Source organism: Emys orbicularis, chromosome 2 (genome assembly GCF_028017835.1).
Source record: "Emys orbicularis isolate rEmyOrb1 chromosome 2, rEmyOrb1.hap1, whole genome shotgun sequence".
NCBI classification, from domain to species: Eukaryota; Metazoa; Chordata; order Testudines; family Emydidae; genus Emys; species Emys orbicularis.
The window spans coordinates 205,986,814-206,002,841 of record NC_088684.1 but is presented as its reverse complement, the minus strand read 5'-3'; the positions used below and the strand labels follow the sequence as shown (position 1 = coordinate 206,002,841).

At 45.3% G+C, this 16,028-nt stretch overlaps 1 protein-coding gene across 3 annotated transcripts in view; it reads left to right on the top strand.

The window, feature by feature from the left end:
• Positions 1 to 15,086, top strand: part of NPSR1 (neuropeptide S receptor 1) — a 101,018-nt gene extending 85,932 nt beyond the window's left edge. For 2 of the 3 annotated variants that reach the window (XM_065399411.1, XM_065399410.1), the window contains 4 exons: positions 6,173 to 6,249; positions 9,558 to 9,647; positions 14,632 to 14,787; positions 14,947 to 14,972. In XM_065399411.1, the coding sequence (XP_065255483.1) occupies positions 6,173 to 6,249; positions 9,558 to 9,647; positions 14,632 to 14,787; positions 14,947 to 14,972 (349 nt within the window). Of the gene's footprint in view, positions 1 to 6,172; positions 6,250 to 9,557; positions 9,648 to 14,631; positions 14,816 to 14,946; positions 14,973 to 14,995 lie in introns of those variants that run through there. The other variant, XM_065399408.1, reaches the window with a different exon arrangement.
• The last annotated feature ends 942 nt before the right edge of the window (positions 15,087 to 16,028 follow it).

The window sequence follows — 16,028 nt, the reverse complement described above, 5'->3', positions numbered from 1 at the left end:
TGTCCCAGAGGTGGCTGTATTTAAAATGTTTTTGTATGTATATTGTTTTTGAAACTATGGGATCTTTCATCACGTAAAGTGATACTTAAATGTAAATTGTTTGTTACTATTTGTTATTTTGTTGATTATCTCAAATCCTCAAGAGCTTATATAAACCCTTAAACAAGCTGAACTCTGGTTGCGTTCAAATGTGGACTGAGGGGAAACAAAAAGCAAGAACTTTAGGATATGGCTTTTAGCACCATTTTGGTACCAGAAAACTTTGGATGAAATGGGATAAAACAGTCAAGGAAGAGCCTAGAAGGGAAAAAAGCTAACAATAATAAAACCAAACCATTTCAATTAAGTACTGTTTACGTATCATCTGATAGCAATGAATGCACCAAGAATGAATCAAGGCCTATGTGAATATGTTAGAAAGGGCAAGAATTAATTAAAGGTAAGAATGAGAAACACAGAGTATATAAGAGAATGAATTATTAAAGATAACACCACAATCAAAGGTTAGAGACTAAATTGCACATGAGGTAGATATTGTTCTGGCCCATAAAGAGAAAAAGAGGTCAGGTAAATAAAATACAAACAGGATCTGTACAAGCTGGCAAGATAATTTCTTTTCTGAAGAGGTAGGCTTTGTTAGAAAATAAAATGAATGAATTATTTGCCTCAGAGTAATGAAAGGAGAAATGTCAATGACAGAAATAGATTTTTCAAAGGTTGCAAAGAGATGTAAAGGAAATCTCACCCATGCCAAAGCAGATGATCCAGTCATTGAAAACCTCTGAAGATCAAAAGGAAAATTCTAAGGTCAGCCAGGAGTTAGCCAAATGTTTGAATGAATGGAGCAAAGAGAGCAGGCTGGAATCTTTAGCTGATGTACATGAAACCCTTATTGGCTGAATTTGCAAATGCTTCTGGTTCAGATGCTGAAATTCAATTTTCACAAATATTGTGCATGGAAACCAGATGACTAATTTCTACAGAAATGAACCCAAAAGGGATGCAAGCACAGCCATTGCAAATCTCAAAATGAGAATATCCACAGAAAAGCCTCTTTCATTGTTCTCCGAGCTCTACCTGAAAGTGAGTTCAAATTAAGATGACTTATAAAAGAAATGGTTATTTATTGTTAATGAAGCCGTATGATAGAAAGATAGGAGTGAAAGACACTTCTTGATCTCTATAAAGCTACTAAAAACAGTCCCAAGTTTCAGCCTAGTTCACTGTGGAGTTGCTAGATCCAGATCCCATGCTGGGAGTTGTAGTCTTTGAGTTTAGAAAAGCTAAGAGGAAACAGGAAGTATGTATGTGTGTCAGGGACTGCAGCTGCAACTGCTTCTGAGGCTCTGTAATTGTCGTCTAATGGGTGCATGATCAGGTCCTAGAATGGAAACAACCATATACCTGCTTTTCTTCTCTCTCATATCCTTCCAACTCAGGACTCATCCCAGGAAGGTGCAGTTACAGGCAGGGGTCAGAACCACCATGTTGCGTGATGGACACTTGACAAAATTACTGGACTTAGTGATGGACATGGGCGGGGGGAGGGAGAGGGCTCCGGGCTGAGGCAGGGGATTGGGTTGTGGGAGGGGGTATGGGCTCTGGGCTGGGGGTGTGTGTTCCGGAGTGGGGCCAGAAATGAGGGGTTCAGGGTGCAGGAGGGGACTTCGGGCTGGAGCAGGGGGTTGGGATTCGGGGGTCAGGGTGCGAGGGCTCCGGTGCAGGCTCTGGTATGGGGCCAGAGATGAGGGATTTGGGGTGCAGGAGAGGGTTCCAGGCTGGGGCTGAAGGTTTCAGAGTGCAGGAGGGGGCTCCGGGCTGGAATCGAGGATTTGGAGGACAGGAGGGGGATCAGGGCTGGGGCAGAGGGTTGGGGCACGGGTGGGGGTGTGGGCAGCACTTACCTCAAGCAGCTCCTGGAAGCAGGGGCATGTCCTCCCTCCGGCTCCTACGAGGAGGCATGGCCAGGCGGCTCTGCGCGCTGCCCCGCTCACAGGCGCTGCCCCTGCAGCTCCCATTGGCCATGGTTCTCGGCCAATGGGCTGGGAGCTGCGGAGTCAGCGCTCTGGGAGGAGGGGACGGAGGCAACGTGCAGATTACAGAGCCGCCTTGCTGCGCCTCCGCCAGCAACAGCAGGGAAGGGGAGTTGCTTGCAGGGAGGCTCATCTCAGGCGGCTCCCCGTCCCTGCTGTTGCTGGCGGAGGTGCAGCCAGGCAGCTCTTCAGGCATGCTACATCCATCTGTAGGCACCACCCTCAGCAGCTCCCATTGGCCGCAGTTCCCGGCCAATGGGCTGGGAGCAGCTGAGTCAGCACTCGGGGAGGAAAGGGGGACGGAGGCAGCATGCACAGCTGCCTGGCTGCACCTCTGCCAGCAACAACAGGGACGGGGAGCCACTTGCGGGGAGCCGTCCGTGAGCACCCCCCACGGACCTCAACATTTTTACTGTGGACACTTGTGTCAGTGTACAGACCCGTTGCCGACCCCTGGCCAGGTCCAATTTCTTCAACTAAAAGACGCGCAGAGGGGATGTTTCATCTTATATTTTACCACTTGAATTATTCAGTTCCTCACACATTCCCTCAGGCCCCTTTAAATGGGTAAAAACTAGAGCAACATGAAAGAGCCCTGAAAGATGGAGGAGGATTCCTTCAGAGCAGCCACTGTTGAAGCCTGCCATAAGGATGTCTCCTGAGGACCTTCTGGCCACCCCTTGTGTGTGCGCATAGGGGCGGATACCAGGGAACAATGAGGGGATAAGAGAGGCATGCAAGGGTGGGACCCCAACACACAGCATTTCAGAGCTTCTGAGCAGCACTGGAGCCCAGAGGGTAGCCCGAGGAGGCTGCTATTACCTAGATATGTCTCCAGTGCTGTCTAAGTTACACCAAGGTCCTCTCTGATGGTTGGCGCAGCCCATGATTGGGAGGGTGCAGAGCTGGTTTAAAGCCATTGTAGCAACCTCTCCCTCTAGACTGCGACTTTGTGCTGCTCTCAGAGGTGCAGCACAGGATCTCACTTTGTATACAGAATGGGGCAAGTGTTCTGGAAAAATATTTTATTCACAAAGAATTCACTGTTGGTTGACATTAAACTCTCCATGAACTGTCTGCTGGCAACAGAAACCATTAGAACCCTTTAGCCAAGTGATGAGAGTACTCAACTGGGAGGTAGGAGACCAGGATTCAATGCCCTCCTCTGCCTGAGATGGAGCAGGGATTAGAACTTGGTTCTTCCCCCATTGTAGGAGAGTGCCCTATTCACTGATCTATGGGTATTTGGGGGGCAGAACCGGCTCAGCCTCTCCTGTTGAAGCAGTTCCATATTTTATAAACAGTCAATGGAATAGGGGGACTGGAATCCGGGTCTCCCACATCCTAAGTGAGTGTGCTAACCCCACCAGGGTAGAGTCATTCTCAAACTCCTTCCTAGCCCAAAGACTATGAATGACTATGAATTGCCATTATGAAAACAGATAAGCAGACTTCAAAGTAGATCTCTCCAATTATCTTGGTTTGTTGTCTAATCGGTTGAAAGTGACAGAGGAGGAGGAAGACCTGAGTGTATTGGTTGATCACAGGATGACTTTGGGCCATCAATATGATGGGGCCATGAAAAAGGTTAATGCAGTCCCAGGATGCATTAGGCGAGGTATTTCCAATAAAGACAGGGAAGTGTTAGTACCATTATACAAGGCACTAGTGAGACCTCATCTGGAATACTGCGTGCAATCCTGGTCTCCCATATTTAAGAAAGATGAATTCAAACTGGAACAGGTGCAGAGAAGGGCTCCTAGGATGATCCAAGGAATGGAAAACCTACCTTACGAGAGGAGGCTCAAAGAGGTTGGCTTGTTTAGCCTAACCAAACAAAGGCTAAGGGGAGACATGATTGCTGTCTATAAATACAGAGGGATAAATACCAGGGAGGGAGAGGAGTTATTTAAGTTAAGTGCCAATGTGAACACATGAATAAATGGATATGAACTGGCCATCAACAAGTTTAGGCTTGAAATTAGATGACTGTTTCTACCCATCAGAAGAGTGAAATTCTGGAACAGACCTCCAAGGGGAGGGGGGGAAGGGGGAACCTAACTGGCTTCAAGACTGAGCTTGATGAGTTTATGGAGGGCATGGTCTGATGGGACTGCCTATGCATGTGGCCCATTGGCGACTGCCAGTAGCAAAAATCCCCAATGGCTGGAGACAGGATATTAGATGGGGAGGGCTCTGAGTTACTACAGAGAATTCTTTCCCAGGTATCCTGTCTGGTGGGTCTTGCTCATATGCTCAGGGTCTGACTGATCGCCATATTTGGGGTCAAGAAGGAATCTTCCCCTGGGTCAGATTGGCAGAAACACTGGGGGGTTTTCACCTTCCTCCACAGCTTGGGGCATGGGTCACTTTACTCATGGGGGAATTCTGCGCCATTGCTCATGCACAGAATTCATATCCTGTGCAGATTTTTTTGCTTCCCCACAGAAAAATCATTTTGATGAAGAAGCAAAGGGAAGCCACAAGAGTAGTCATGTGACCCTCCCCAGCAGTATGTTTTGGGTGCCCAGGGCAGCTGGCAGAGTGGTAAATCACTGTGGGGCAGGGGATGAGACTGGGGAAGACCCAGCTGGTGGTTCCTACCCTGCACCGGGCTTAGCTGCTAGTCCCGGCTGGGCAAGACAGGACTTCCTCTCCCCCTGCACAGCATCCGGGGCTGGGTCAGACCCACCCCCAGATTTTTCCCCAGGCTACAAGAAGCTCTGCACCCCCCCACACCCCACTTCCTGCACCCATTACTCCTCAGCTGCAGGAGGAAGTATCACTGTACAGGGAGCTGCTCCCCCATCCGCCTAACTGCCATGCAGCCAGACCCCCTCATATGCAAAGCCTGCCGCCGAGCCTCACCCCCTATACCCAGAAGCCCCCCTGCCAAGCCCCACTCCCCCTGCACCTGGAACACCGACGAGCCACCGGCACCCAGATCCCCATACCACATCAAGCCCCACTCCCCCAGCATCTGGACCCCCCCCACTGAACCTCCCATACCCAGGCCCCCCTGCCGAGCTCTATACCCCCTGCACCCAGAATCCCCCTTCCACTGAGCCCCAACCACTTTCACCTGGACCCCCCCGCAGAGTCCCATTACCGTTGCATGCAGAACCCCCACAACAAGCCCCTGTGCATCTAGATCCCCCACTGAGCCATCCACACCCACATTACCCCACACAGAACCCTCCCAACCCACACCTGGCTCCCCGCCATACTTGGATCCTCCTGGGCTGAGCCTGCCTGCCCACACCTGGTGCACCTGGCATGGAGGGGCAGGGCCCTGGTATGTTTCTGGGGCAGGCCCGGTCCTTGCACTGTGTCAGGGTTGGGTGTAACCTCACCATTGAGTCCATGTCCCGGGGGGAGCTGCAAAGTGATCTCCCATCTCTGTGCAGCCAGTAGCCTGTGCTCCCTAATGCCATGCTGGAGTCTCCACATTTATTTGACAAATAAAATTTACAGAATTTTGAGATATGTACAGAACTTTTAATTTTTTGGTGCAGAATTTTTAATTTTGGGCACAGAATTCCCTCAGGAGTTTAAACTTGCAGGTTTAAACTATTGTAAACTGAAGTCTTTAAACCATGACTTGAGGATTTCAGTAACTCAGCCAGAGGTTATGGGTCTATTTCAGGAGTGGGTAGGCAAGGTTCTGTGGCCTGCAATGTGCAGGAGGTCAGACTAGATAATCATGATGGTCCCTTCTGGCCTTAAAGTCTATGAGACTTCATAGGCAAAGTGACATTTTTGTACTGAGTCCTTCCCTAAACATGAGACAATGAACAAGACACTGGCCAGGAACTCAGGAGAAGTGGGATCTATCCTCAGTTCCACCACTGATCTGCTCTGTGACCTCGGGCAAATCACTTCAACTTTGTGCCTTGGTTCTCCTCCCTGACCCCCATCTATACAATGGGGATACTGATACTTACCTCTCTTGTAAAGCACTTTGAGATCTCCTGATAATAAGAGCTAAGTATCAAATTCTGATCCTGCAATTAGCTCCAAACAACCAGAGCTCTCTGTAGGTGCAGAGGTCATTGCAGGACCCCAGGGCCTTAGTTAAGTTCACTGCACCTCATAGTATCAAAGATTATTTTATTTTCCTCTTCTCTCCCCACCTGTAGTGTCATTTACTTCATTGTGATTCGAACCATATGGATGAAAAGTAAACCTCATGCTGCGATTATTTCCAACTGTACTGGTGAGTCTAGACTTTAGAGATGGGCCAAAGCCATACAATTCTGATGTGGATCTTCTAACTTTTGATCCCCTTAAGTTTGAGAGCATCTGAACTCAGTCTTGGTATGATCCCAATGTCTAATTATTATTATTGAAGGAATTGTTTTCTTTTAATGGCTGTTTGCACAAATAGGTTAGAAATGAGTTGTGAACAATTTCCTCTTTCCTTGGACAGAGAGCCCATTTTCACAGGGGATAGATGATGAGAAAAAAGTGAGATCCCTTATTCCCTCTAAAGCTTCCATGCCTAGAACCAACCCTTTTTTACAATACTTTTGCTACATTTTGATATGCCTTTGCACTTCTGGATTCCAGTCAGCATCAGAAATACCCAAATGCAAAAGTAACAGAGACATGTTCTCCTGGGGTTTCTATCCCTATTCTGTAGGCCAAAGAGACTCAGACTGTTCTGATGTGATTTGGAAAAGTGAGAGTTTTGGGGAAGCTATTTGCTCTGAACCCAAACTACCAGCCACTGGATGTTTCCTACTCACTAGCTGTCACCATCTTACTCATTCCCCTACTCACAACAGTACATGCTATGAAATAATCAATTAACCCTGAAGCTTAAGTGGAACCACAGTACTGAGATAGGAAGGAGAGCTATGATTTAATAAAACCAAAAATGTGTAGTCAGTGACACCACCTGAATTGCAGTTCCAATTACACATAGGCCATTGCTGTTTCTGGAGATTTACCTTCAACTCATATTTCAAATTGTTTGTAATTATATTTTATTACTAATTGTAACATAATCTGAATGCCTGGATGGGAGCGGGATTTTATTATTATACCACTCTGATGTGCACACTCTAGGTTACCAATAATAAAATTATGCATCCAAAATTTGCACACACCTTTTTAATGCTAGCAGATCCCACACTGACATGCATAAATCAGGTACATTCAGCTATGCAAACTTGAATATATCAATATACAGAAGTTTGCCCATTTATACATAAGCAATGAACACTTATGGGTTAGAAACATGACATGATGATGCTTCCACAATCAACATTGCATCATAATTATCAAACCTACCAGTCACAAAACTTGCAAAGATTTCCCTCCCCTCAGCAAGTCTGAGCAGGGCTGGTTTAGATTTCCAGCTACCCCAAATTCATAATGTAACAAGGCTCAGGTAGCCTGGAAAGATAAATCCATCTTATCATCTAAGAGGTATAGTCTCCTTTTGGGGCTAGTCCTTAACTCCCATTAACATTAATATGAGCTAGTTCAACTTCCAGATGGGATCTTTCACTGGCTACAAAGCCATCTTGATCCTTTTTACCAGTTACACCAATTATGTAGCCTCAACAAGCTCTTGCTGTAAGATGTGCAGAAGACATTAATATACACAGTCTCCCATTACCAAAGAGATCATTAAAGTTTCACTTCTAAGCTGAGGCTACACAAGACAAGAGGTCAGTTAATAAATATGATCCCAAAATGTGTTTATTATATTGAATGTAACTAATTTTACCTTAGAGTTGCCATGGACCAGGCTGTAGCTGGTCTGGGCTAGTAGTCAGAGCCGGAGTCAGGTGTAGTGGGCACAGCAGGCATCCAGGTTGGAGAATGAAGCCAAGGGTCTGCACCAGAGTCAACTGCCAATCACCACAGCCAGGGGTCAAGTCAGAGTCAGAACCAGGAATCAAAGCTGAAGGTCAGAGCGGAGTCTGGGTTAGACTAAATGCCAAAACCAACATTTAAGCCAGAGTCGGGTCAGCAGTTGGAGGCCAGGATCAAAGCCAGGAATGGTAACTGGTGATTGGAGATGAGACATAAGGGCAGGAAATGGAGAAGAGATAACGACCAAGCATGGAGCAGGAGCACAGTGGGAACAGGACCAAAGGCAGGAGTGAGGCAGGAACAGAGCAAAAATCATGAACAAGGTTGGGTGCAGGAGAACAAGCAGGGTTGAATGCAGCTACAACAAGAAATCACCTTGTAGCTGAGAGAAACTTCCTGTCCCATCTTCTGGCCTAAATAGCGTGGTTGGACCAACCAGTGCAGCCGGGCAATCCACCAATCAGGGCTCCTGTGGGCGGAGCCTTGGCTGAGGCTATAGTCGTACTAGCTTCTTATCCCAACCAGTTTCAGCAGACCCTGGGTGTAGGCCAGGATGTAGAAGCTGTCTGGGGGGGCCTCAGACTGGGTTCAAACCCTGTGACATCACAACAGAGACAAAAGAAAAATGGATAATCACAGAGAAATCATGTATATTATAGTAATCACTCTGGTGTCATTCAATTATAGCTCTTGATTTTCCTCTCAGTTACCGTAGTGTGTTTTCCACAGAGTTGCACCTGATTTACATCACTGTAACTGAGAAGAGAGTCAGGTTCATGGCTTCTAAATTCAAGGCACATTTCGTTTCTGAGAAGCTGTTCAACAAAAGTCCTTTTTAATTATTATTAAACAAACATGAATAAGGGAAAATGTATGATTGATTACCTAAGGGATAAAAAAGAGAAAAGGATTATTTAAGGGAACTGAGAACAGAGCTTTTTAAAATTCTTCTCAATAAAATGCATTTAAGAAATGAATAGTAATTGTATTTTTCAAGGTCTTTTTTTATGACAATTTCTGACACCTTTCACAAAATATCGCATGTAAAGTAGCATTGTTGCTGCTGCGTAAGTGGTTACCAGGGCCAAGATTTTCAAAAGTGACTAGTGATTTTGGGTGGCTCAGTTTTTGGCTGCCCAACCTGAGATGTACCTGCCCCAAAAATCAGTACAAAAAGTCAAAATCTCAATGAAATTTTTTTTGAATGTATAAAACAAAACTAATAATCCAAAGAAAAAAATATACAGATTGGGTCAACGTAAATATTTCATTTTGATAATTCTGAAATGTTTTGTTTAATTTTTGACCTTTTTTATTTTTAAACTTTTTTTTAGTATAAATTAATTAAATTTTCAAGATGAAAACTCATTTTGAACCAGAAAACAACACTTAACATTTCAAAAATGTCAAAATGGCGACTGATAATTTTGAAACTTTTGTCCAAAAAAGTTTCAAATAGGAAAATCCATCACATCTCTGATCCTTTCCTGGGAAGTTTTGGTTTTGATGAATCAGCATTTTTGAAAATTAAAAATGTTTTTCAGAAGATTCCCATCCAGTTCTAGTGCTGAACATCTGATGGACGTTGATTTCAATTAGTGGAAGGTTGGCCCGATTCTATAACTCCATTGATCCCTGCATTTCCTGCTAGTTAATCGGAAGTCCTGCATTTAACCTTTCTCCCTCTTATTTCCCCAGATGGCAAATTCTGTGCCAGCTACACCCATCGAGGGATCATATCAAAGGCTAAAGTTAAAGCTATCAAGTACAGCATTGTAATTATTCTTGGTAAGTGAAAACCATACAGTCGGTAGCTATATAGGTAAAGAGAATGAAAAGAGCTGGTATAGATAAGAGAGGGATTTGACTGACTGTAATCCAGAATTTTGGTTACAATGTATTTATGGAAGAACTGCTCTTTTAGCTATAGACAATATAAATGGTTCATCAGCAAATAGTAAAGATATTTAGAAAATGTTTAATTGTGAATGACTTTAACTTGGAATTGTATTTGTCCAGTGTATGTGTATTATTACTTCCACAATGGCATGTGTCTTCATTGTGCTTTACAGACAAATAAAATACAGGTACCTAACCCAAACTAGTTTTCACCCTTACAGGTCTAAACATGCACCCCTTGAAGACAAGGGCCCATAGTGCAGGATGTAGGGGTGCTGTTGCACCCCCTGGCTTGAAGCGGTTTCCATCATATAGGGTTTACACTTTGGTTCAATGGCTCTCAGCACCCCCACTATACACATTGCTCCAGCATCCCTGTAAGGGCCAGATCCTCAGCTGAAATAAGCTAATGTAGCACCATTGACTTCAATGGAACAAAACAGGTTACATCAGCTGTAGATGAGTCCCAAAGTGTCCCTGACTTCAACAGGAGCAGCAGCAACTCCAGTAGTCACTGGTTAATTGAGCTCATTATGTCCATAACATTCAGCGAAATAATTCCAGATCCTCTTCAGGGCTGACTATGGTGCCACAGTAGCAATAGGTAAAGGGCTTCCTGCCCGCCCTCGCTCCGCACCGTTCCCAGAGTGGCTGGCATGTCCCTGCAGCCCCTGGAAGGGGGTCTCCGCGCGTTGCCCAGGCTTGAGCGCCAACTCCACAGCTCCCATTGTCCGGGAACTGCGACCAATGGGAGCTGCGGGGGGGGAGGGGGTAGGGGGGCGGTGCCTATGGGCAGTGGCATGCAGAGACCCCCTGGGCCCCCTGCCTAGGAGCCGCTGCCAGAGGGGTGTGCCGGTTGCTTTTGTGAGCTGCCCGAGGTAAGCACTGACCCCCTCCTGCACCCCAACCCCCTGTCCCAGCCTACAGCCCGCACTCCACACCCACGCCCGCACTCAAACTCCCTCCCAGAGCCTGACCCTGCACTCCCTCCCACACCTAAACTCCCTCCCAGGGCCTGCACCCCGCACTGCCTCCCACACCCCAACCCCCTGGCCCAGCCTGGTGAAAGTGAGTGCGGGTGGGGGAGAGTAAGCAAAGAAGGGAGGGGGGATGGAATGAGCAGGGGGTGGGGCCTCAGAGAAGGGGCGGGACAGGGGCATGGTCTTTGCGCGATTAGACAGGGCTTTGGGTTTGTGTGATTAGACAGTTGGCAACCCTACCGGGGGGCACATGTGGAAGCCCTGGCCGTGCCGGAAGAGTATGCCCAGCAGTGCAACTGGCAGCTCGCTGGGCACCAGCCAGCGCAGGCGCAGCAACACCCCCCCCAACTGTCAGGCTGACACTGACTGCTCTGCCCAGGGGCCCGGAATTGCTGTCGGCGGGCCCGCAGAGCGAGATGTTAGAATGAAAGTTCCACCTGGACTCATTTGCAAAGGAAGGATTTTAACTAGCACTTTAAGGGTAGAGCCCCGAGGATGACTTTTCCCAAAGGTGATGTAGTGGATACACACTGAGTTTTGATCTCTCTGATAAGTTCAACTCCTTTCTAGAATGAGATTTTCTACTTTATCAAAGTATCATCTGACCTCATCCTCAAAGGAAACCTGCACAACGCTTTCAAAAGACAAGCCTGGGAGCTTAAATCCATAACTTTGCTAGACACTAAAAATCAGGGACTGAATAGATAGATACTGGGTTTATGGCTTATTATAATAATTTGTAACCCACTAACAACTTTCCACCCACCCCTTTCCTCCCTATGACTGTAGGGATGTGAACAGGCCACTTCACCTTGAATGGTTCCTTGAAATATGTGTTAACTACTTAGGCTAAACAATCTGTCCCATATTGTATTGAGCTATGACACTCTGATTAAGTTTCCCAAACTGGAAAAACAGCTTTGTGTAAGTTCAAAAGCTTGTCTCTCTCTCTCACCAACAGAAGTTGGTCTAATAAAAAATATTACCTCACCCACCTTGTCTCTCCTTACCCTCAGTCATTTAAAAAGAACTCTGTGAATGTTTAATAATGGAGGTAGTTGATGGATGTGTATGGTTGTGGCTCCATTGGATACAACTCTTCTCATTTATCTGATCTGCCCCCATCTCTCTCTGCATAGACCTACATGGTTATCTCAGAGTTCTGCTCTGTAGTGTGCAATCATCTACTTCCCCACTTCCTGAACAATGGAACTCTGCTGGTGACACCTGCGTTCAGAGCCTTCCACAATCCTTGCTTGTGCTGAAGTCTTTTGTTCTTCATGAGTGAATGTCGGATTTATGTATTACCATTTAAATTAACAAGCACATTGGAAGATTAAATGGTTGACATCGTCTGGTTTGAGACCTCTTTTGGAGATATTTACACCCCACAGTGTTCCTGATTAATATGTGAGGCATACACAATTCATGCATAAAAAGACACTGTGAAAACCACTGTACTTCGACTTCATTTTCTACTGTTCTATCTGCTGTGACTAAGAAGTGAAGACATCTGGGAAGCAGGGGGTAAAGAGAGAAAAGTTTAGCACTCTGATTCAATGCTAGAAGCATGCTGATTGCCCAAATGGGAACAGTGAGCTTTCCCTACCTCACTGCATAGCGGAGGTCTTGGTGCAGGTGTCGTTCTGCATTCATTTCCCAGGGAAACAAAATTATATTAGTGGAATGATGATGCTGACACTGCATGGAGATAAATAAAGGCTGCAGCACCCAGGGCTTGAGATTAGCCGGTAGTGCTACACAGGAAGACAATTGTAGCCATTTACTTATACAGCTGACACCCACGCCTGCATCTACAGATGGGTATTTTCATGGTAGCTTACTCAGAGATGCACATACCCTTTCTCTTCAAGCACAGCATTTATACTGACATATTTTGTGGGAAAAAAACTATACAGTAGTTGCTTGTTTCATTGTTTAGTGCTACAATTTGCAATTACCAAAAACATTTGTCTGAATCATGCTTTTCACAAGAACAGAATCACAGCTATTTTTTAAACTCATCTGTGTGGCAATCAGGGCCGGCTCCAGGCACCAGCTTAACAAGCAGGTGCTTGGGGCGGCCAAGGGAGAGGGGCGGCACCTGTGGCAATTCGGGGGCGGCAGGTCCCTCACTCCCTCTAGGAGCGAAGGACCTGCCGCTGAACTGCAGCCGCCAATCGCAGCTTTTTTTTTTTTTTTTTTTTTTTTCCAATTGCCACCGCTGATCGCGATCGCGGCTTTTTTTTTTTTTTTTTTTGCTTGGGGCGGCAGAAATGCTGGAGCCAGCCCTGGTGGCAATAAAAGAAAGCCTTTGTTACAGTCTACTGCCTCTACGAGGCTGCCCATAACAGCTGCTAACCTTATTGAATGTTGAAGCTTATGCTCATTAAAAATGTCTGATTGGGATTTTCAAAGGAGACTCAGCAAGAGAGGTACATAAATCCCTTTGTACCATAGGCGTCGACTCCATGGGTGCACCCACCGGCCTAGACCAAGTGCACCCACTGGCAGAACGGGGGGTTGAGCTCCCCCAGGGCCCGGAGGAAGCCAGTGCCTGTGCTTTGTACTTCACTGGATGTTGGGGAATTGGGGGTTAATACCCGGCATTATATATATATGAAGGAAAGCAGTTTGCACATTCCTTGCATATCTTGAATGTGCTCAGACAAGTGTCAGCTGAGAAATACAACAACATTCAAAGATGGCAAAATGTAAGCTCAGGCTATGCATTTGAGGGCAGGTCTATGCTTCAAACAGTGCAGCGGCACAGCTGCACCAGTGCACCTATGCCTCTATAGCATTTCAGAGAAGACACTGCTACGCCAACGAGAGAAGCTCTTCAGTGTAGTTAATCCACCTCCGTGAGAGGCAGTAGCTATGTCGATGGGAGACGGTCTCCTGTTGACTTAGCGCTGTTGTAGCATAGATTTTTCACACCCCATAACGACGGAGTTATACCAATGTACGTTTATAGTGTAGCGCTTGCCTGAAATAACATTGTTTTGTTTTGAAGTATTCCTGGACATCGGGCAGCATGCTCTTTTCTGAGCCCACAGCTAGACATGCATTCACAGCCAATGAGTGATATTCTGTAGGGTGAATTCCCCCATTCCAATGGCTCCCCATAAATCTTGACTCAACACTCTTTGTGTGGGGGGCACTACATGGGGGCTGTTTAGGACAGAATCCATCCTGCGGGCAAGGCAAGAGGTTATTTTGTAGCCTGTTAATATCTGCTGGGACAGCTAGAATAGGGGCCATGAACCATGCATGTTACATTATTGCAACCCTCCCTCTTCTTCTCCAAATCCTGCTTTCAGGGGTGGCCTATGCTGAACTGGCAAAGAGTACTCCCATGCATTCATTCTGTAGCACCCTCCAGCCACTGTGAAGAACCACAGTGAGTCTGCTGTGGTTTGGAGTGAGAGTGCAGAAGAGAGTCTTGTCTCTTACCCTACGTACATCTTGTAAACATAGTGCAGTTAACATGGGGTTAGTTTTGCGGTGACTGAGTTTACACTGGCTGTTCGCACAGGGGACCATTAGCACAGCCATTCACTGTATTTGATGATGTTTTAATCGGCTATCTATTTATCCTTATGATTATATTTCAGTTGTCTAGTTCTCTCATAATGCCTAGATGTGTCTAGGGGGACCACTTTATGAATACACTTACTGGAAGAATCACAATATTTTATGGTTATTACAATAAAAATAAAGGAGCAGATATATGAAGATCTAATAACTAATCCCTTAACTAGGACTTTTTAATAGGGAGAGAGACTCTTGCGTAAGCAAACATATATGTGGCCAATCTGTTTTATGGTAATCTTCTTAAATACTCACCCCATCTAACTTCAGCATTTTAAATCTCCCTCTCTCTTTTGCAGCATTTGTCCTCTGCTGGAGTCCTTACTTTCTCTTTGATATCCTGGACAACTTCAATGTACTCCCTCAGACCAAAAAACGCTTCTATGCATCTGTGATTATTCAAAATCTACCATCTTTAAACAGTGCCGTTAATCCCCTTATCTACTGCATCTTCAGCAACATCCTCTGCCGTCCTTTTTTTGGGTACTGCTTCGTTATTGCAGTAGCTGCTGTATATCACCTATTCTTCTTCCCTTAAAAAAACTGAAATAAAATAAAATAAAAGGGGGGGGGGGACATAAATACAATTTTTAAACTTTACCAATTGTGTGTAGATAATTCTATTTTTTTTATATTTTAATTTTTACCTTTTATTTCCTTTAGGAAAAGAAGAGCAAGAAACTTAGGGGGAACTTTCAAAGACCGAACTGATGGGCAGGAAATGCAGGCTGTGTCCAAGCCCGAATACATCTAGAGTGCATATATCAAGACCCCCGCTATTACTGCCTTGGGAATGCTGACATCTCATTCTTGCTCTGTAGCATATGGATTTCAGAATGACACTGCAAATTCTTTCACTGTACACCCTATGGGCCAAATTCAGCCCTGGGATAAAGGAAAGTTGCATGCTCTTATGCCAAGACTGAATTTGGCTCTCTATTTCCAGAGAAGCTGTATCCAAGTACAGCTTGTATCCAAGCGGTGTACCTGAATGTAAATATATTTTATCTATCAGGATTTTCTATCTGTTTTTAAAGATTATCTTGTTGAAGCTATATACAGTTACCGGCTGATGTAACTTGTAAAGAGCATTTAGAGCTAATTACAGACAGGGGCCTTATTTAATACATTTGCAATGAAGCGTTGGCATCATCGCAACTCAGCCCACATTTAATTTATTGGTGAGATTTTGGTTTCTTTATATACCACAATATATGAAGTATACAAAAAGGTGGCAGGGGGGGATGGTAATTAATGGGTCAAAATCATCAGGGGATATAAACTGGTGTAGCACCATTGAAGCTTTAGAATGCCACTGATTTACAACAGATGTCGATCTTGCCCCACCTGTTTAAGTAAGAGCTAGTGCAATATTTGTAAAACTACACCAGCGCAGATGGCTTAAATTGTTAACAAAAAATATGGAAGCCTCTAAATTGCAATGTAAAGCCAGATCCCACAAACACCTTTGTGAGTAGTCCCAGTGAAATCAACAGGACTATTTGTATCCATATTCCTGTTTGCCAAAGGTTATATTTAGTACAAGTGGTCACCTTTAACAACTGATGAATTGCCTTCAGCAACTAAAGAACTTTACCTCAGTTTTTGCTGTATTCTAGGTAGTCTCTATAGCAAATATGGGGCCATTTATGTAATACTGCATATCAAGAGCTAATATTACCTATCTACTGTATCT